Genomic DNA, 22341 nt, shown 5'->3' on the forward strand with positions numbered 1-22341 from the left:
TTCTTCCTAATCATAACTCGATTAGGACAAGGATTCCTTTCTTCCTTGAATTTGATCCTTCCAAGAGCTTTTGTCAAAACGTCTGCCTTCTGCTCACTTCCAGGAACATGCTATATCACTATTCTTTCATTCTCGACACACTCCCTTATGAAGTGAAACCGCATGTGGATGTGCTTGCTTCGCCCATGAAACACTGGATTTTTTGTCAATGCAATCGCAGATTGATTATCAACTCGTATTGTAACTTTCTCACAAGTAGCACCAGTGATCTCACAAAGTAATTCTTGCAGCCAGATAGCCTGTTTTGCTGCCTTTATTCCAGCCATAAACTCCACTTCACAAGAGGACAGAGCTACGACATCTTGCTTCTGCGAACACCACGTTATTGGACTTTCTCCTAGATAGAAGATGTGACCAGATGTACTTTTACCATCGTCTGGATCAAAGTTGTGACTGCTGTCACTGTAACCTATCAGCTTTGGTATCTTTGTTTTGTCATATGTCAATCCAAGATTCATCGTTCCTTTTAAATATCGAAAACAATGCTTCATAGCAGCTCCATGTGATTCTCTTGGACTCTGCATGAAGCTGCTTAAAACTCCTCCTGCAAAAGATAAATCTTGTCGTGTATGGAGCAAATAGCGAAGACATCCCACGTTTCTCCGATACACCGTTGCATCAATCTCTTTCTCTTCCTCTGCTTTTGACAATTTCAGACCACTCTCCATCGGTGTATGCACTAAATTGCAGTCTTTCATCCCTGCTTCTTCAAGAATCCTCTGCGCATACCGTGCTTGATTCAATGTTATTCCTTGTTGATGTTGTGTCACCTCAATTCCTAAATAATATGTCAGTTTGCCTAGATCACTCATCGAAAACCATGATGACATCTCGTTTTTAAACTCGTTGATCGCCATCATACTTGTCCCCATCATAAAGAGATCGTCGACGTACACACCAATAGCTAACAAGTGCTCTCTAAGCTTCTTTCGATACACTGAAGGTTCTTTAGAGCACTTAACGAACTGCAAACCCAACAAAATCGTGTTTAACTTATTATTCCATGCTCTAGGCGCTTGACGCAATCCATACAATGCTTTGTTGAGCTTGTAAACCTTTCCTTCACTTCCAAATTTCTGAAATCCTTCAGGTTGTGAGACATAAACTGTTTCTTTAAGCTCATCATGTAAGAAGGCTGTTTTAACATCAAGATGATGTATCTCCCATCCATGTGCTGCTGTAAGATCAACAAGTAGCCTAATAGTCTCAATCCTAGCTACTAGAGCAAAAACTTCCTCAAAGTCAACTCCATATTGTTGTACATAACCCTTGGCGACAAGTCTTGCTTTGTGTTTATTAATGCTGCCATCTGAATTCTTTTTTAGTTTAAATACCCACTTGAGTCCAATAGGTTTTGCTCCAACTGGTAAATCAACAAGATCCCATGTTTTCAATCTTTCAATAGAACCAACCTTTTCTTCACAAGCATGTATCCACTCTTTTGACTCATTTGCTTCCATAAAATTTCTTGGCTCATTGTTTAAACTCAACAATAACATCTCTCCTTGCTCTTCTGCTAACAGTACATAATCATCAAGATAATTAGGAGTATGTTTCTCTCTCTGTAATCTTCTCAGCATGACCGGTGACATGTTCGCAGGTACACATTCTTGATCATATATCTCTTCACTGTCTTCTTCATTCTCATTGTCTTCTGACATTCTACTATGTTCACCATTCTGCTCCGTCTCAATTCCTCTGCTTTCTTCGTGTAACCCATGATTTCCAAACCCATCAGACATGATTTTAAAGCTATCATTGCTGCTCGACGGAGTATTATTCACCTTCCAATCCCAACCTTTAGTTTCATCAAAGATAACATCTCTGCTAACGATAACCTTCTTCGTGTGAGGATCAAACAATCAGTAAGCTTTCGAGCCAGGTTCTGTTCCTAAGTGAACAAGTATGCGAGTTCTGTCGTCTAGCTTCTTTAAGAACGAAGAATCCACTTTTGCATAACCGATGCAACCAAAAACTCGAATGTGATCAACGTTTGGTATCTTATCTCTGAACAATTCGTACGGTGTTCTATCCTTAAGTGACTATGTTGCTACTTTGTTCAGAAGATATGTTGAATGTCTAACAGCTTCTCCCCACATGTAATTTGGCAAACCCATGTGTTTCATCATACTTCTCGTCATCTCCATTAAGGTTCTGTTTCGCCTCTCCAGTACACCGTTTTGTTGTGGTGTATACAGTGTTGTAAGGTGTCTTTGAATGCCATTCTCTTCACAAAAAGAACTGAATTTGAACGATACAAACTCTCCCCCTCTGTCTGTTCTCAAAGTTTGTATTTTGCTCTCAGTTTCTTTCTCTATCTTCATCTTGAAGTTTTTAAACTTCTGAAACGCATATCCCTTCTCCTTGAGCAATATTGTCCACATGTAGCGCGAATAATCGTCTATAAGAACAAAGACGTATCGATTTTTTGCACTTGTACATGGTGAGATTGGACCGCAGAGATCACCATGTATCAGCTCAAGCTTCTTTGTTGCTCTATAAGATGTTGCATGTGGAAAGACTCTCCGTGTTTGTTTGCCCAATAAACATGAACTACAAAGTTTCTTCTCAAGTGTAGTTGTTGGTGCTCCATGAACTAACTTTTTCGCAATCATAGAATTCAGAGTGTCAAAGTTCACATGACCCATCCTTGCATGCCACTTACTTGCTTCACTTATGACTGTTAGATATAGACATGTGTTATCCTTCAGTCCCATTCTAACCTTGTAGAGTCTGTTCGGTGACCTTATAGCTTTGACAAGTAGTTTTCCTTCACGATCTTTCATTGTTAGAAGTCCTTCTTTTAGTCTAATGTCGCATCCAGCTTCTGTAGCTATACCAAGACTAACTATGTTACTTTTCAAACCATGTCTGTAGTAAACATCAGTCATCTTTCTTGGTTTTCCATATAAATCAACAAATGCTATAGTTCCTTTTCCTTTGATATCAATGCGTGAGTCGTCTCCAAATCTAACTTTTCCTGTGACCATCAAATCAAGTGAGTCAAAGTATCTCCTATCTCTAGTCATGTGATTGCTAGCACTGTTATCAAGATACCAGACATTATCTCCTTCTGTATTTGTCTCAAACTTGCTTGGAACGCAACGTTCTTCGTTAAGAAAAACGACTTCATGCATTAAAAGTTCATCTGCGTTTTCTGTATCCTTCTCAACCTCTTGTCTTTCCTGCAGTTTGAGTAATCGATCTGGACAGCTGTTTGCATACTGACCCATCTTGTCACACCTAAAACATGTAATTTGTGAGGTATCTCTTCCTCCATTTCGTCCTCTTTCTCTTCCTCGATAAGAGAACCTTCCTCCTCTGCCTCTTCCTCTGTAGCTTCCATTGTACTCATGTTGATTCTGATTAGAGTACCTAGTTTGGTTAGTATCAACATGAGAAGCAGTGTTTGCATACATTAGTTTGCTTTGTTCTTCATGTGGTTCTTCATCATCAAAGATCCTTTCTTCATAGGCTTTTAGCCGTCCAACAATATCGACAAAGCGTGTTGTATTCAAATCCAGTACTTGTTCCAAAGAGGCGACAATATGAATGTACTTTCTTCGAGGAAGTGTTTTAAGAAATTTCTTAACCAATTTAGGTTCTTCGATTATTGCTCATAGTGCAGCTGATTTGGAAGAGATCTCAGATATCCTTCTAGAAAACTCATCAATAGTTTCTACATCCTTCATCTTTAACCTGTCAAACTCTGTCATCAATGTTTGTAACCTAGCTTCTCGGACCCGATCAGCTCCAACATGTCTGTTTTTGATTGCTAGCCAAATCTTCTTGGTTGTATCAAGTTCTCCTACTTGTAGAATGAGTGCCTCAGGAATTGATTGGAACAATAGTGCAATAGCCATGTCGTTCTTCTCTTCGTCAATGACCTCTGCATCAATTGCTTCCCAAGCCTTATTGACCCTAAGAACAAACTTCATCCTCATTGCCCAAACTGTGTAATTTGTGGAAGTTAGCATAGGACACGCGATAGAGGAAGGTCATCCTCCCTCTGTTGGTTTTGCAACGACGATTGCACCTTCGGGTTCTGTCATTATTTCTTGATAAGGCTCTGATACCAAATATAGAAAAGTTACAGAATTTCCAGGTTTTAAACGAACAAAAGATCAAGAATAAGAATTGCTCTCTTATTATTAACTTTAGAAAATCACTCAAAACTAAAGTTCTCTCACAATATCTCTCTCTCAAGATCTCAAGTCAATCTCACAAAAACTCTCTTATGTTTGCCATAACTCGACAAGCATATGTATAGGAAAACCAAACTTATTCCTAATAGGAAAACACCAAAGTCTAGATAACTCCTAGACGTGACTTGAGCCTTATTTTCTTCCTAATCATAACTCGATTAGGACTAGGATTCCTTTCTTCTTAAGCCTTTCTCAAGCTTAAACCAACACTTCTCTCTCTCGATCCTAACAGACTCGAACAGATACAAAGAAGAATAGAGAAGAAGAAGATATAACGAAGATAGACCCATTGACTTCCGTTAGCTGCGAGAGGCCTCGATCACTCCACGTGTCACAATCTAAACTGCTCAATGCCAAACAGAAGCAAACCTTCCTTTTCCAACAGAGTCTCACCTTCACTTAGAGAAATCCTAAGTATAAAGGTCAGGTTTCTCTAAACCTTAAGATTTTGTCCTCCCATTATATTGTGTTTAGTCGAGTGATATTGTTTTGTTAGTTGAGAATCTTGAGATTAATTAAAGATTTGTGTGCTTTTTTTTTGTTAGGTTATAAATATAAGTTGTCGTCCGAAGCTCATGACAGCACCACACCACACCATTGCTAGAGACGGTTACTCCTAACTCCCACGCCTGCGAAAGAGTCAATGTCCAATAGTAAAGAACAGATCTATATCTACGATCTTGAGTCAAACCTTGGTTTGATTAGAGAGGAAATACGAGATATGTGCTCCGTCAGTTTTGATAGGGAAGTAACATCGTTTGACCCTAAATTAGTTTGCTTCAGTTAAGCAAGTCCTGATCAGCGCCAATATTTCCCGAGTCCTGAGCAGCTTGCCAAGTTCATGGATTGGATAGTTCGTAATAGACGTTGTCCACTCAAACAACAGAGATTTTTCCAAGTTTGAACAAGGGTTGCGTAATTTGGTTTGGTTTGATTAAGTTCTACAAGTATTTTTTGTTTTTTCTAATTCTTTCCATTCAAAAACACTACTACCTATGGATTCTTTTCCATTCATATAAAGTACTACAAGTAATTTTGTTGTTAGATAACTTTTACATTCAGGCTCGATTATCAAAATCTGTTTACTGGAATTGACTGATGGGAAGAATCTTAAAGTGGACTTCAAACTAGAGCAAATTTAATTGGAAATAAATTAGTTGTTTCCTCACATCGAGACTCGATACGCAAAAACAAATTATAAATGCTTGCTAGGTTATGTGAACTTCTTGTAGCCATAACATTCGGAACAACGATCTAGTAAGAACCAAGAACTTTACATATGTCTCAAAAGAATCCGACCAGATCCTTTTCAACGTAACAACATGAAAACAAAAGCGGCTCAGTAATTGCCTGGAAACTAGGTAATTGAAAATATTATTCTTGGTTCACAATTATATCTACGCCTGGGAGACTTAATACAATAGAAGTCGCTGCAAATTTGTTGGTTTGTCCATCTTAGATTATTCAACAGGAATCTCGCTTTCGTGGACCAATTTAGGAATCTCAACCAAAATAAATACATGTTTCTAATTTAATTTCCAGTTTTAAAATAGGACTAGATTTTAAACAAATTTTTTTAATAATTATTAAAAATATACATATATGTTGTATTTTTTGCGTTTGATTTAATATGTTATGATTAATATTTAGATTTATTGTATTTTTTTGTGTTTGGTATCGGGTATGATTGACCTAACACCTCTCGTTAACTCATTTGATATCAGACTAAAATATTTTGTATATTATACCAACTGTAAAAAATTATATAATCATATTTATGTAAACTCTAATCTACTCCATAACATGATCCCCAATAAAAAAAAATTAGCAAGTTAAAAGTATCTAAAATATTTAAATTATGGCAACTAATTTATTTTAAAATTATTTTAAGTATTTTTTTGGATATGACAAATAATAACTTCAAGTTTTAATATTTATTCAAAAGGCAAGGTTTAATTGTGTAAATCTTACAAATAAAATGTTATTTCACCAAATGTACTTCCAAATTAATAATAGGGAGATATGTAAGCCTAATAAAATCTTTTAGGCTTTTTGTTCCAATATATAAGATCTTTTAGGCTTTTTTTGGTGTTCCATTTTATTATAAGTATTAATTGTATACGCCTGGAGAAATCACACCAATTAATACAAAAAACATAACGACATACTCGATTTTGTTTTTCTTTTTTTTTTTCTTCAATTTCAACGTTAATATAAAATGGACTAGTTTTCCTTGCCTTTCTTCCTTGAAAAAATATTTGTATTGCTATGAATGCAACTTGCAACTGCTACCGTGACTGAATAGGTTTGACTTTGTCTATTTAAAAACAAAAACAAAAACTTTCAACTGCTTATATAAAGGAGACTTCAAAGCTCATTAGTAATCCACGATACTTCAACATATTTCTCAAATCACACTAATTGGAGAAAGATGCAGGTTCGATATTTTTTTTTTGTTTTATTCTCATAATACATTTTTTTAACACTCCTTGATGATTCACACGAATCACACCTAAGAACCCCCCGACTAATGTTTCCGGGTTCAGTTTTTTGGCTTTCTCTAATTATTTTCAAATGTTTATCACCTTTCTTCATTACAAAACTATGTAATTATTTTTATTAATAAATTTATCATTTTCAGCAAGGCTTTCTCATATATGTTCAGATTTTTCCTGATTTTTTATTGGTTTTAGAAACTAGCAATATACTGTATCAAATGTCATAATGCTATCCTAATTAATTAGCTCTTTATCGTTTCTTTTTTTGTTGTTGTTGTTGTCAAACAAATACTTCATAATATTTAATATTTTCATGACAGGTTGTTGTACTAAAATTGGATTTTCATTGTGAAAGAATGAAACAAAAAGCTATGGCAACTGTCTGTCGTCTCTCCGGTACACAACCAACACTCATCAATTTCCTAATTTCTAGTTTTTTTTTTTAATTCTCCAATTAATTAATATTCTTAAACAATTGATTAAAGTCATAAGTATATTTTTGATTTGTGAATTTGTAATGAAGGTGTTAAATCGGTGGGCGTGAAAGACGATAAACTAACGGTGACCGGAGATATTGATACCTACATAATTGTGAAGAAATTGAAGAAAGTATGTTATACCGAGATTATCTCGGTTGGACCGGTTAAAGAACCAGAAAAGAAGCCTGATCCGAAGAAGCCATCTGAACCGCCAGAAGTGGTTTATTGGTATCCACCTCAAGTTCCACCGTATTACCAACATTTCAACGGATGTGTCTACGAAGATCCCAATACTTGCGTCATTTCTTGAAAATAATATTTTGGTCGTATCAGTTTTGTTCGCAATAGTGTCATCCATCATCACTCATCAGCTTCGCCGTAGTCATTGGTTTTGATTTTTTCAACTGGTCCGTTCTATACCATTTATACACTCTACATGATTGGACCAAGTTTGCCACTCCCAGGCCCAATGTATTATAAAACTCTCTATTAACGAGTAAGTCCGGGTTACTTACTACATGTCTAATTCGAATGATTTTTTTTTACATGTCTAGTTCGAATGATTTTGTTTATAAAAAATTTACTAAAATTTGATTGATGATTAGAAACAAAAAAAAATATATAGAAATGGTTTATAAAACAATAATCTAAATTCTAGTAAACTCCAAAAAATTAGTTATACAATTAAAGAAAGGTTTTAATTCGATTTCAGCTTTGGTTTCTATATCAAGGAAGGAACTTGCTTGAGAAGTTCTTATGACCGAAGGAGTCAATAGATGGGGTCAGTATAAATCAACGTTGTCCGGGTCGTCCACGCGGAATTCTGAATACTACACTTCCGTTTGCTTTCGTTTCACCGATATTATTAAATTTCAACTAAATCTTTTTAAAAAATACTAGGACATAAAAAAACAAACAAATTAATAAAGAATGACTACTTTAACCTTTTTTTATGGTCGTTGGCTTATTTAAAAAATACAAAAAAACTTTAACGTTGTGGGTCATGTATTGTGAATTGAATACTATAATAATAGTCGCAAATTCCTATGCAATTTCTATATAAACGGGCATTGGAGTGGACTTGCTATTGTCATCAAGAATCTTCAATATCTTAAACCATATCTCTCTTCTCTCTCTGTCTCTCTCTCAAAAATAATTGAAAATTTCTGAAGATTTTTTCTATAGTTTTTTTCTCGAGCCATGCCTCCGATGGTACGCCCTAATTTCCTTTTTATCTCTAATTTATTATAAACATGCGTTGATTAATCGTTATAGGTACTAAATATATATATATATATATATTTAACTATAGTTATGTTAATTAGAATGAAAATATGCAATCAACGACCATACTGATCTCTGGTTTTGAAATAACAGAAAGCTGTGTTGCAATTGAGTATTCACGAGGAAAGAATCAGGAAGAAGGCGTTTGTCACCGTTTCTAGATATCCAGGTATTTTTTAAAAAAATTACATTTTCAAAATTTATAATATAATCTTGTCGTGGAAATGAACATTTTATTCATAAACTTTATTTTTGTTATTATAGGTGTTGCTTCGATATCATTGGATGACAAAACCGGGAAAATGACGATTGTTGGTGAAGTTGATGTATCGGCTATTGTGATGAAGCTAAGGAAGCTATGTAACACTGAGATTGTTTCGGTTGAAGTTGTTAAACCACCAGAGAAAAAGGCTGAACCGGAGAAAAAGCCTGAAGCTAAACCGGCTGAGAAACCTGAAGTTGTTGCCTGGCCGATTCCGATGAACTACCACCAGTACCAATACAATCCTGCCTACGCAAATTCTTACTATCAGCCACAGGGGAATTCTAGATTTGTAGGAGACGAGCCAGGTTGTGTGATTATGTGATTTTTCTAGAGTTATCTAAAATAATGTTAAGTTATTCAACACTTAGTTTTGATGGAAGAGTGTAATTCTTTTCGGGGCTACTACTTGTAATATACATTTCTCCTACGAGGTCATTATATTAATGTTTGATAAATTTGATCCTACGCTTTGTTAATCTATATATAATAACAATCCGAATAAATGCGACTAACAGTTGAATTTTTTAAATAGTACTATTTGGATATTTTCTGAAAAGTGGTGATGGTTAATTAAAACAGTTATTTATAAAAATTTACAATTGTTCAGTGTAGAGTTATATTTATTAGAACATTCGTATTCTTTGAAATCTCTATATATTTGTCTGTTTGAACTGTTTTCATTTTTTTGTCATAACACAAAATAATAGAAATTTTCAATCTCAACAGTTTTTACTGCTTTCAAAAAGTTTCTCTAGTATTCATTCTTTTAAAAGATTTAACAAAATATTTTTGGAATGATGAATCTAATTTACAACTTTTAGTTAATTTTAAATATAAAAATATAATAAAAATACCTAAAGTTTTTTTTCAACAGTTAGATGGATTATATAGTGAGTTTTTGAATTTGACATTTTCAATATGGTAATAAAGATGTCTTCTATTTAAAAGAAGTTTATATGGATTATTAGGTATATTTAAGTGCACACAGTTGCGATTTTTTGTAGTACCTTTTCGTAAATTTTTTGTTTTTATTTGTTTAAAAAAAAAAATTCAAACAGTTGTATCTGTTCATTGTAGAGTTGTGTCTTTTCACTATATTTTATTTATATTTTTTCATCACAACTTTCGTTCTAATAGGTGTATAACGTCATTGACGTGTATCTATTTAAATAGTCATGTCTTTGAACTCTCTTTATATTTGTCTCTTCATCAATAACCAACAAGTTCGTTAAAATAAAATTTCCATTTTATGTTGAATCTAAACAATTGAATATTAATATCAAAAATTCAACGTTATTCTATAATCTAATTAAAATTTTACAAATGATTATAGCAATAGAGAAATTTAATACAACTTAATTTATAATTTACAGTTGCGTCTATTTATCATAAACTTTCGTTAAAACAATATTTTAATATTTAATATTTAAAAGTAATAATAACAATCTGAATAAGTGCGAAAAATAGTTGCGACTTTTTAGTATTTTCTGAGAAAAAAATTGTTTTTTTTAAACTCAAACAGTTGTATATGTTCATTGTAGAGTTGTGTCTTTTCAATATATTTTATTCATATTTTTTCATCACAATTTTTCGTTATAATAGGTGTATCTATTTAAATAGTCATGTCTTTTGAACTTTCTATATAATTGTCTCTTCATCAATAACTAACAAATCATAATTCATTGAAACAGATTTCCTGTTTTATGTTGAATTTAAATAATTTGAATATTAATATCTAATATTCAATGTTATTCTATAATCTAACTAAAATTTTAGAAATGATTATAGCAATATAGAAATTTAATAAAACTTATTATAGAATTTACAGTTGGGTCTATTTATCATAACTTTTCGTTAAAAACTATTTTAATATTTAAATTTTATTTTATCATGTTTTTGAAAGTTGTGTATTTAATTTCAATTTTTCTTTGATATAGTTTCACTCATTACTAAATACATTTTTAATTATAATTATTTAATAAAAAAATACATTTACTCATTGCAACCATTCGTTCAATATTCTTAGTTAAGATCACTTTGTCATTATGATTTTTAAAATTGTAGCTCTTTACCATAATTCTTCATAAAATATCTTATATATTTATAATACTTTAAATATTCTATATAATATTTTCTGTTTATAAGTTTTCATTTCGATAGTTGTGTTTTTAGTAACAGTTTATGTTTAATGTTTATGTATTCAAACTATTCTATTACATTCAAATGAATTCATAATGTATAATTTTAAATTTTAAATTTATTTACTTTTTTTCTAAAATACTCCTTCGTGACATCGCGGAGGGTGTAAGTCCTAGTTCATCTAATAACAATCAGTCTTTTTCCTTGCGGTTTATTCAAGTGGACTTCTTTTTTTAGTCTTATGCTGAATATATTCTCTATACATTGTCTCTAGCTAGCTTACTAATAACATATATTGCGACGGACTGGTTGAATCGATGGATACAAATATACACACACATAATAGTAAGTCGCTCTCAACTTCGTTTTTAACATCAAGAATCAAGATAGTTCACGTAATACATTCCATTTTCTAAAATTTTAAAATAATTTTGAACTAAAGGAATGAGATATGAGATGGAGATAGTCAAGATTAGAAAGTCTCCTTTGATAATAAAACAAAACAAAACTTAGACAAAAACGGATATACTAGAAGATCCCCACATGTCGACATCGGAGGATCCACACATGGAACGAGGCTTCGAGGATAGTTCCATTATTGACTCTGATATTCAAGTCTTCTTACTATTTTGCTACTATAAATCACAAAATAATAAAGAATATTAAGTTTTGGATAATGAATGATATTGATTTTGAAATCGAACAAAACTTGTTGATATTACAAACTAAAGATCTTGACAAAAAAATTGAGGAGACTAAATTATTTTTAAGCTATAGATTATTGGGAGAGTGAGACTACAAGAGTCTCTTTTGGACTTGGTAGAAAGACTTAACAGAAAGAAGATTCTAAAAGGGAGTTGAAGTTGTAGTTTTCTCCTAAAGATAAGTAGATAACCATGATCAAGAGAAGTTGTAGTTTTTCTAAAATACTCCTTCGTGACATCGCGAAGTTGTGCATTAAAAGTTCATCTGCGTTTTCTGTATCCTTCTCAACCTCTTGTCTTTCCTGCAGTTTGAGTAATCGATCTGGACAGCTGTTTGCATACTGACCCATCTTGTCACACCTAAAACATGTAATTTGTGAGGTATCTCTTCCTCCATTTCGTCCTCTTTCTCTTCCTCGATAAGAGAACCTTCCTCCTCTGCCTCTTCCTCTGTAGCTTCCATTGTACTCATGTTGATTCTGATTAGAGTACCTAGTTTGGTTAGTATCAACATGAGAAGCAGTGTTTGCATACATTAGTTTGCTTTGTTCTTCATGTGGTTCTTCATCATCAAAGATCCTTTCTTCATAGGCTTTTAGCCGTCCAACAATATCGACAAAGCGTGTTGTATTCAAATCCAGTACTTGTTCCAAAGAGGCGACAATATGAATGTACTTTCTTCGAGGAAGTGTTTTAAGAAATTTCTTAACCAATTTAGGTTCTTCGATTATTGCTCATAGTGCAGCTGATTTGGAAGAGATCTCAGATATCCTTCTAGAAAACTCATCAATAGTTTCTACATCCTTCATCTTTAACCTGTCAAACTCTGTCATCAATGTTTGTAACCTAGCTTCTCGGACCCGATCAGCTCCAACATGTCTGTTTTTGATTGCTAGCCAAATCTTCTTGGTTGTATCAAGTTCTCCTACTTGTAGAATGAGTGCCTCAGGAATTGATTGGAACAATAGTGCAATAGCCATGTCGTTCTTCTCTTCGTCAATGACCTCTGCATCAATTGCTTCCCAAGCCTTATTGACCCTAAGAACAAACTTCATCCTCATTGCCCAAACTGTGTAATTTGTGGAAGTTAGCATAGGACACGCGATAGAGGAAGGTCATCCTCCCTCTGTTGGTTTTGCAACGACGATTGCACCTTCGGGTTCTGTCATTATTTCTTGATAAGGCTCTGATACCAAATATAGAAAAGTTACAGAATTTCCAGGTTTTAAACGAACAAAAGATCAAGAATAAGAATTGCTCTCTTATTATTAACTTTAGAAAATCACTCAAAACTAAAGTTCTCTCACAATATCTCTCTCTCAAGATCTCAAGTCAATCTCACAAAAACTCTCTTATGTTTGCCATAACTCGACAAGCATATGTATAGGAAAACCAAACTTATTCCTAATAGGAAAACACCAAAGTCTAGATAACTCCTAGACGTGACTTGAGCCTTATTTTCTTCCTAATCATAACTCGATTAGGACTAGGATTCCTTTCTTCTTAAGCCTTTCTCAAGCTTAAACCAACACTTCTCTCTCTCGATCCTAACAGACTCGAACAGATACAAAGAAGAATAGAGAAGAAGAAGATATAACGAAGATAGACCCATTGACTTCCGTTAGCTGCGAGAGGCCTCGATCACTCCACGTGTCACAATCTAAACTGCTCAATGCCAAACAGAAGCAAACCTTCCTTTTCCAACAGAGTCTCACCTTCACTTAGAGAAATCCTAAGTATAAAGGTCAGGTTTCTCTAAACCTTAAGATTTTGTCCTCCCATTATATTGTGTTTAGTCGAGTGATATTGTTTTGTTAGTTGAGAATCTTGAGATTAATTAAAGATTTGTGTGCTTTTTTTTTGTTAGGTTATAAATATAAGTTGTCGTCCGAAGCTCATGACAGCACCACACCACACCATTGCTAGAGACGGTTACTCCTAACTCCCACGCCTGCGAAAGAGTCAATGTCCAATAGTAAAGAACAGATCTATATCTACGATCTTGAGTCAAACCTTGGTTTGATTAGAGAGGAAATACGAGATATGTGCTCCGTCAGTTTTGATAGGGAAGTAACATCGTTTGACCCTAAATTAGTTTGCTTCAGTTAAGCAAGTCCTGATCAGCGCCAATATTTCCCGAGTCCTGAGCAGCTTGCCAAGTTCATGGATTGGATAGTTCGTAATAGACGTTGTCCACTCAAACAACAGAGATTTTTCCAAGTTTGAACAAGGGTTGCGTAATTTGGTTTGGTTTGATTAAGTTCTACAAGTATTTTTTGTTTTTTCTAATTCTTTCCATTCAAAAACACTACTACCTATGGATTCTTTTCCATTCATATAAAGTACTACAAGTAATTTTGTTGTTAGATAACTTTTACATTCAGGCTCGATTATCAAAATCTGTTTACTGGAATTGACTGATGGGAAGAATCTTAAAGTGGACTTCAAACTAGAGCAAATTTAATTGGAAATAAATTAGTTGTTTCCTCACATCGAGACTCGATACGCAAAAACAAATTATAAATGCTTGCTAGGTTATGTGAACTTCTTGTAGCCATAACATTCGGAACAACGATCTAGTAAGAACCAAGAACTTTACATATGTCTCAAAAGAATCCGACCAGATCCTTTTCAACGTAACAACATGAAAACAAAAGCGGCTCAGTAATTGCCTGGAAACTAGGTAATTGAAAATATTATTCTTGGTTCACAATTATATCTACGCCTGGGAGACTTAATACAATAGAAGTCGCTGCAAATTTGTTGGTTTGTCCATCTTAGATTATTCAACAGGAATCTCGCTTTCGTGGACCAATTTAGGAATCTCAACCAAAATAAATACATGTTTCTAATTTAATTTCCAGTTTTAAAATAGGACTAGATTTTAAACAAATTTTTTTAATAATTATTAAAAATATACATATATGTTGTATTTTTTGCGTTTGATTTAATATGTTATGATTAATATTTAGATTTATTGTATTTTTTTGTGTTTGGTATCGGGTATGATTGACCTAACACCTCTCGTTAACTCATTTGATATCAGACTAAAATATTTTGTATATTATACCAACTGTAAAAAATTATATAATCATATTTATGTAAACTCTAATCTACTCCATAACATGATCCCCAATAAAAAAAAATTAGCAAGTTAAAAGTATCTAAAATATTTAAATTATGGCAACTAATTTATTTTAAAATTATTTTAAGTATTTTTTTGGATATGACAAATAATAACTTCAAGTTTTAATATTTATTCAAAAGGCAAGGTTTAATTGTGTAAATCTTACAAATAAAATGTTATTTCACCAAATGTACTTCCAAATTAATAATAGGGAGATATGTAAGCCTAATAAAATCTTTTAGGCTTTTTGTTCCAATATATAAGATCTTTTAGGCTTTTTTTGGTGTTCCATTTTATTATAAGTATTAATTGTATACGCCTGGAGAAATCACACCAATTAATACAAAAAACATAACGACATACTCGATTTTGTTTTTCTTTTTTTTTTTCTTCAATTTCAACGTTAATATAAAATGGACTAGTTTTCCTTGCCTTTCTTCCTTGAAAAAATATTTGTATTGCTATGAATGCAACTTGCAACTGCTACCGTGACTGAATAGGTTTGACTTTGTCTATTTAAAAACAAAAACAAAAACTTTCAACTGCTTATATAAAGGAGACTTCAAAGCTCATTAGTAATCCACGATACTTCAACATATTTCTCAAATCACACTAATTGGAGAAAGATGCAGGTTCGATATTTTTTTTTTGTTTTATTCTCATAATACATTTTTTTAACACTCCTTGATGATTCACACGAATCACACCTAAGAACCCCCCGACTAATGTTTCCGGGTTCAGTTTTTTGGCTTTCTCTAATTATTTTCAAATGTTTATCACCTTTCTTCATTACAAAACTATGTAATTATTTTTATTAATAAATTTATCATTTTCAGCAAGGCTTTCTCATATATGTTCAGATTTTTCCTGATTTTTTATTGGTTTTAGAAACTAGCAATATACTGTATCAAATGTCATAATGCTATCCTAATTAATTAGCTCTTTATCGTTTCTTTTTTTGTTGTTGTTGTTGTCAAACAAATACTTCATAATATTTAATATTTTCATGACAGGTTGTTGTACTAAAATTGGATTTTCATTGTGAAAGAATGAAACAAAAAGCTATGGCAACTGTCTGTCGTCTCTCCGGTACACAACCAACACTCATCAATTTCCTAATTTCTAGTTTTTTTTTTTAATTCTCCAATTAATTAATATTCTTAAACAATTGATTAAAGTCATAAGTATATTTTTGATTTGTGAATTTGTAATGAAGGTGTTAAATCGGTGGGCGTGAAAGACGATAAACTAACGGTGACCGGAGATATTGATACCTACATAATTGTGAAGAAATTGAAGAAAGTATGTTATACCGAGATTATCTCGGTTGGACCGGTTAAAGAACCAGAAAAGAAGCCTGATCCGAAGAAGCCATCTGAACCGCCAGAAGTGGTTTATTGGTATCCACCTCAAGTTCCACCGTATTACCAACATTTCAACGGATGTGTCTACGAAGATCCCAATACTTGCGTCATTTCTTGAAAATAATATTTTGGTCGTATCAGTTTTGTTCGCAATAGTGTCATCCATCATCACTCATCAGCTTCGCCGTAGTCATTGGTTTTGATTTTTTCAACTGGTCCGTTCTATACCATTTATACACTCTACATGATTGGACCAAGTTTGCCACTCCCAGGCCCAATGTATTATAAAACTCTCTATTAACGAGTAAGTCCGGGTTACTTACTACATGTCTAATTCGAATGATTTTTTTTTACATGTCTAGTTCGAATGATTTTGTTTATAAAAAATTTACTAAAATTTGATTGATGATTAGAAACAAAAAAAAATATATAGAAATGGTTTATAAAACAATAATCTAAATTCTAGTAAACTCCAAAAAATTAGTTATACAATTAAAGAAAGGTTTTAATTCGATTTCAGCTTTGGTTTCTATATCAAGGAAGGAACTTGCTTGAGAAGTTCTTATGACCGAAGGAGTCAATAGATGGGGTCAGTATAAATCAACGTTGTCCGGGTCGTCCACGCGGAATTCTGAATACTACACTTCCGTTTGCTTTCGTTTCACCGATATTATTAAATTTCAACTAAATCTTTTTAAAAAATACTAGGACATAAAAAAACAAACAAATTAATAAAGAATGACTACTTTAACCTTTTTTTATGGTCGTTGGCTTATTTAAAAAATACAAAAAAACTTTAACGTTGTGGGTCATGTATTGTGAATTGAATACTATAATAATAGTCGCAAATTCCTATGCAATTTCTATATAAACGGGCATTGGAGTGGACTTGCTATTGTCATCAAGAATCTTCAATATCTTAAACCATATCTCTCTTCTCTCTCTGTCTCTCTCTCAAAAATAATTGAAAATTTCTGAAGATTTTTTCTATAGTTTTTTTCTCGAGCCATGCCTCCGATGGTACGCCCTAATTTCCTTTTTATCTCTAATTTATTATAAACATGCGTTGATTAATCGTTATAGGTACTAAATATATATATATATATATATTTAACTATAGTTATGTTAATTAGAATGAAAATATGCAATCAACGACCATACTGATCTCTGGTTTTGAAATAACAGAAAGCTGTGTTGCAATTGAGTATTCACGAGGAAAGAATCAGGAAGAAGGCGTTTGTCACCGTTTCTAGATATCCAGGTATTTTTTAAAAAAATTACATTTTCAAAATTTATAATATAATCTTGTCGTGGAAATGAACATTTTATTCATAAACTTTATTTTTGTTATTATAGGTGTTGCTTCGATATCATTGGATGACAAAACCGGGAAAATGACGATTGTTGGTGAAGTTGATGTATCGGCTATTGTGATGAAGCTAAGGAAGCTATGTAACACTGAGATTGTTTCGGTTGAAGTTGTTAAACCACCAGAGAAAAAGGCTGAACCGGAGAAAAAGCCTGAAGCTAAACCGGCTGAGAAACCTGAAGTTGTTGCCTGGCCGATTCCGATGAACTACCACCAGTACCAATACAATCCTGCCTACGCAAATTCTTACTATCAGCCACAGGGGAATTCTAGATTTGTAGGAGACGAGCCAGGTTGTGTGATTATGTGATTTTTCTAGAGTTATCTAAAATAATGTTAAGTTATTCAACACTTAGTTTTGATGGAAGAGTGTAATTCTTTTCGGGGCTACTACTTGTAATATACATTTCTCCTACGAGGTCATTATATTAATGTTTGATAAATTTGATCCTACGCTTTGTTAATCTATATATAATAACAATCCGAATAAATGCGACTAACAGTTGAATTTTTTAAATAGTACTATTTGGATATTTTCTGAAAAGTGGTGATGGTTAATTAAAACAGTTATTTATAAAAATTTACAATTGTTCAGTGTAGAGTTATATTTATTAGAACATTCGTATTCTTTGAAATCTCTATATATTTGTCTGTTTGAACTGTTTTCATTTTTTTGTCATAACACAAAATAATAGAAATTTTCAATCTCAACAGTTTTTACTGCTTTCAAAAAGTTTCTCTAGTATTCATTCTTTTAAAAGATTTAACAAAATATTTTTGGAATGATGAATCTAATTTACAACTTTTAGTTAATTTTAAATATAAAAATATAATAAAAATACCTAAAGTTTTTTTTCAACAGTTAGATGGATTATATAGTGAGTTTTTGAATTTGACATTTTCAATATGGTAATAAAGATGTCTTCTATTTAAAAGAAGTTTATATGGATTATTAGGTATATTTAAGTGCACACAGTTGCGATTTTTTGTAGTACCTTTTCGTAAATTTTTTGTTTTTATTTGTTTAAAAAAAAAAATTCAAACAGTTGTATCTGTTCATTGTAGAGTTGTGTCTTTTCACTATATTTTATTTATATTTTTTCATCACAACTTTCGTTCTAATAGGTGTATAACGTCATTGACGTGTATCTATTTAAATAGTCATGTCTTTGAACTCTCTTTATATTTGTCTCTTCATCAATAACCAACAAGTTCGTTAAAATAAAATTTCCATTTTATGTTGAATCTAAACAATTGAATATTAATATCAAAAATTCAACGTTATTCTATAATCTAATTAAAATTTTACAAATGATTATAGCAATAGAGAAATTTAATACAACTTAATTTATAATTTACAGTTGCGTCTATTTATCATAAACTTTCGTTAAAACAATATTTTAATATTTAATATTTAAAAGTAATAATAACAATCTGAATAAGTGCGAAAAATAGTTGCGACTTTTTAGTATTTTCTGAGAAAAAAATTGTTTTTTTTAAACTCAAACAGTTGTATATGTTCATTGTAGAGTTGTGTCTTTTCAATATATTTTATTCATATTTTTTCATCACAATTTTTCGTTATAATAGGTGTATCTATTTAAATAGTCATGTCTTTTGAACTTTCTATATAATTGTCTCTTCATCAATAACTAACAAATCATAATTCATTGAAACAGATTTCCTGTTTTATGTTGAATTTAAATAATTTGAATATTAATATCTAATATTCAATGTTATTCTATAATCTAACTAAAATTTTAGAAATGATTATAGCAATATAGAAATTTAATAAAACTTATTATAGAATTTACAGTTGGGTCTATTTATCATAACTTTTCGTTAAAAACTATTTTAATATTTAAATTTTATTTTATCATGTTTTTGAAAGTTGTGTATTTAATTTCAATTTTTCTTTGATATAGTTTCACTCATTACTAAATACATTTTTAATTATAATTATTTAATAAAAAAATACATTTACTCATTGCAACCATTCGTTCAATATTCTTAGTTAAGATCACTTTGTCATTATGATTTTTAAAATTGTAGCTCTTTACCATAATTCTTCATAAAATATCTTATATATTTATAATACTTTAAATATTCTATATAATATTTTCTGTTTATAAGTTTTCATTTCGATAGTTGTGTTTTTAGTAACAGTTTATGTTTAATGTTTATGTATTCAAACTATTCTATTACATTCAAATGAATTCATAATGTATAATTTTAAATTTTAAATTTATTTACTTTTTTTCTAAAATACTCCTTCGTGACATCGCGGAGGGTGTAAGTCCTAGTTCATCTAATAACAATCAGTCTTTTTCCTTGCGGTTTATTCAAGTGGACTTCTTTTTTTAGTCTTATGCTGAATATATTCTCTATACATTGTCTCTAGCTAGCTTACTAATAACATATATTGCGACGGACTGGTTGAATCGATGGATACAAATATACACACACATAATAGTAAGTCGCTCTCAACTTCGTTTTTAACATCAAGAATCAAGATAGTTCACGTAATACATTCCATTTTCTAAAATTTTAAAATAATTTTGAACTAAAGGAATGAGATATGAGATGGAGATAGTCAAGATTAGAAAGTCTCCTTTGATAATAAAACAAAACAAAACTTAGACAAAAACGGATATACTAGAAGATCCCCACATGTCGACATCGGAGGATCCACACATGGAACGAGGCTTCGAGGATAGTTCCATTATTGACTCTGATATTCAAGTCTTCTTACTATTTTGCTACTATAAATCACAAAATAATAAAGAATATTAAGTTTTGGATAATGAATGATATTGATTTTGAAATCGAACAAAACTTGTTGATATTACAAACTAAAGATCTTGACAAAAAAATTGAGGAGACTAAATTATTTTTAAGCTATAGATTATTGGGAGAGTGAGACTACAAGAGTCTCTTTTGGACTTGGTAGAAAGACTTAACAGAAAGAAGATTCTAAAAGGGAGTTGAAGTTGTAGTTTTCTCCTAAAGATAAGTAGATAACCTCTATAAATTAATACTCTTTAAATTAATACTCACTATAAATCAAAAAATTATTTCGGTCCCAAGTTGGGTCGGTGTAAAAAATGACACATTTCGATAAAATAATAAGATAATAAGTTTTTTGGAAATCTTATGTAAAATTATGTAACACATAATAGTAAATCTTATGTAACATATATTGCGACGGACTGGTTGAATCGATGGATACAAATATACACACACATAATAGTAAGTCGCTCTCAACTTCGTTTTTAACATCAAGAATCAAGATAGTTCACGTAATACATTCCATTTTCTAAAATTTTAAAATAATTTTGAACTAAAGGAATGAGATATGAGATGGAGATAGTCAAGATTAGAAAGTCTCCTTTGATAATAAAACAAAACAAAACTTAGACAAAAACGGATATACTAGAAGATCCCCACATGTCGACATCGGAGGATCCACACATGGAACGAGGCTTCGAGGATAGTTCCATTATTGACTCTGATATTCAAGTCTTCTTACTATTTTGCTACTATAAATCACAAAATAATAAAGAATATTAAGTTTTGGATAATGAATGATATTGATTTTGAAATCGAACAAAACTTGTTGATATTACAAACTAAAGATCTTGACAAAAAAATTGAGGAGACTAAATTATTTTTAAGCTATAGATTATTGGGAGAGTGAGACTACAAGAGTCTCTTTTGGACTTGGTAGAAAGACTTAACAGAAAGAAGATTCTAAAAGGGAGTTGAAGTTGTAGTTTTCTCCTGAGCTTGGTAAATCAAAACTTCAAAACTAACACCATGGAACAAACCAGATGATCACATTCTTACTAATATAAGTCCTATTTTGATCACATTCTATTAATAAAATAAAAAAAAAGAATTTGGTGGTACTTTACTTAACTTTGGCTTTATTTGGAAATTATATTCATAATACGGGTGAGTTAAAAAATTTCAGTTGAGTTACAATATTAACCGGCTGAATTTGGCTACCGTTTTTTGCTTTTTTTTTAATTATTGTAATAGTATTTCATGTTGCGAATGACTTACAGTTTTGTTTGATGACTGGTTTAATTAAACGAATTTACATGTTCCTTTGGTGGCTTACTTACCATTTCATCATTAAAAAATGACGTCGGATGCATCATTCCATGTCATCATCATCAAAGGAAATACGAAATGTTTTTTTTTCTATTCGTCTTGTTCTTCACCTTGTTCAAAAAGTATTTATATGTTCTTCACTTTATTTTCCACATCAACAAAGATATCCAAAACTTAAGTTTTGAACATCCAATTTGTCATTGTCTTCCTCACGTATTCTTCATTTCGTTCATCCTGCTCTAATATATGATAGATCCAGTTTTGGTAATTGTTGTTTTCGGTAATTATCTAAAAAACACAAAATGTATTTAACACCGATGACAGAGGGTGTAGAATTGTGTAGATAGATGTGAAAACTTGTCCGAAGTAATATTGTTGTAATACATTTGTTTACTTTCAATTTCTTTCTTGTAATAACTCGGTCGAGAAGCAATATAAATCATTTCTTTACTTTCAGTTTTTTTTCTTATAATACCTCAGCCACAAGCAATATAAATCAGCCGTCATATGAATTGATTCAACTTTTCATCTTCCGTGAAGTATTATAACTCAGCCGCGAAATAATATAAATCATCTTCATATGAATCTACGCAGCCTTTCGTTTTTCGCAAGATATTATACCTCAGCCGCAAATCAATATACAGTAGAACCTCTATAAATTAATACTCTTTAAATTAATACTCACTATAAATCAAAAAATTATTTCGGTCCCAAGTTGGGTCGGTGTAAAA

At 31.7% G+C, this 22341-nt stretch overlaps 4 protein-coding genes across 4 annotated transcripts; all 4 read left to right on the plus strand.

Annotated features, from left to right (window-relative positions):
- Window positions 1-6400: 6400 nt before the first annotated feature.
- On the plus strand, window positions 6401-7785 carry LOC104761283 (heavy metal-associated isoprenylated plant protein 12). Its single transcript, XM_010484340.2, has 3 exons — window positions 6401-6702; window positions 7084-7159; window positions 7287-7785. The coding sequence occupies exons 1-3, from the start codon at window positions 6697-6699 to the stop codon at window positions 7550-7552; spliced, it is 348 nt and encodes a 115-aa protein (XP_010482642.1). The 5' UTR covers window positions 6401-6696; the 3' UTR covers window positions 7553-7785.
- Window positions 7600-9254, plus strand: LOC104761284 (heavy metal-associated isoprenylated plant protein 13). The gene is made up of 4 exons (XM_010484341.3): window positions 7600-7738; window positions 7955-8454; window positions 8620-8695; window positions 8791-9254. The coding sequence occupies exons 2-4, from the start codon at window positions 8443-8445 to the stop codon at window positions 9111-9113; spliced, it is 411 nt and encodes a 136-aa protein (XP_010482643.1). The 5' UTR covers window positions 7600-7738; window positions 7955-8442; the 3' UTR covers window positions 9114-9254.
- Window positions 9255-15091: 5837 nt separating this feature from the next.
- LOC147922944 (heavy metal-associated isoprenylated plant protein 12-like) lies at window positions 15092-16476 on the plus strand. Its single transcript, XM_087499225.1, has 3 exons — window positions 15092-15393; window positions 15775-15850; window positions 15978-16476. Exons 1-3 carry the CDS (start codon window positions 15388-15390, stop codon window positions 16241-16243), a joined length of 348 nt encoding a protein of 115 aa, XP_087355351.1. The 5' UTR covers window positions 15092-15387; the 3' UTR covers window positions 16244-16476.
- On the plus strand, window positions 16291-17945 carry LOC147922945 (heavy metal-associated isoprenylated plant protein 13-like). The gene is made up of 4 exons (XM_087499224.1): window positions 16291-16429; window positions 16646-17145; window positions 17311-17386; window positions 17482-17945. Exons 2-4 carry the CDS (start codon window positions 17134-17136, stop codon window positions 17802-17804), a joined length of 411 nt encoding a protein of 136 aa, XP_087355350.1. The 5' UTR covers window positions 16291-16429; window positions 16646-17133; the 3' UTR covers window positions 17805-17945.
- Window positions 17946-22341: the final 4396 nt, after the last annotated feature.

Source organism: Camelina sativa, chromosome 18 (genome assembly GCF_030686135.1).
Source record: "Camelina sativa cultivar CO46 ecotype springtype chromosome 18, ASM3068613v1".
NCBI classification, from domain to species: domain Eukaryota; kingdom Viridiplantae; phylum Streptophyta; class Magnoliopsida; order Brassicales; family Brassicaceae; genus Camelina; species Camelina sativa.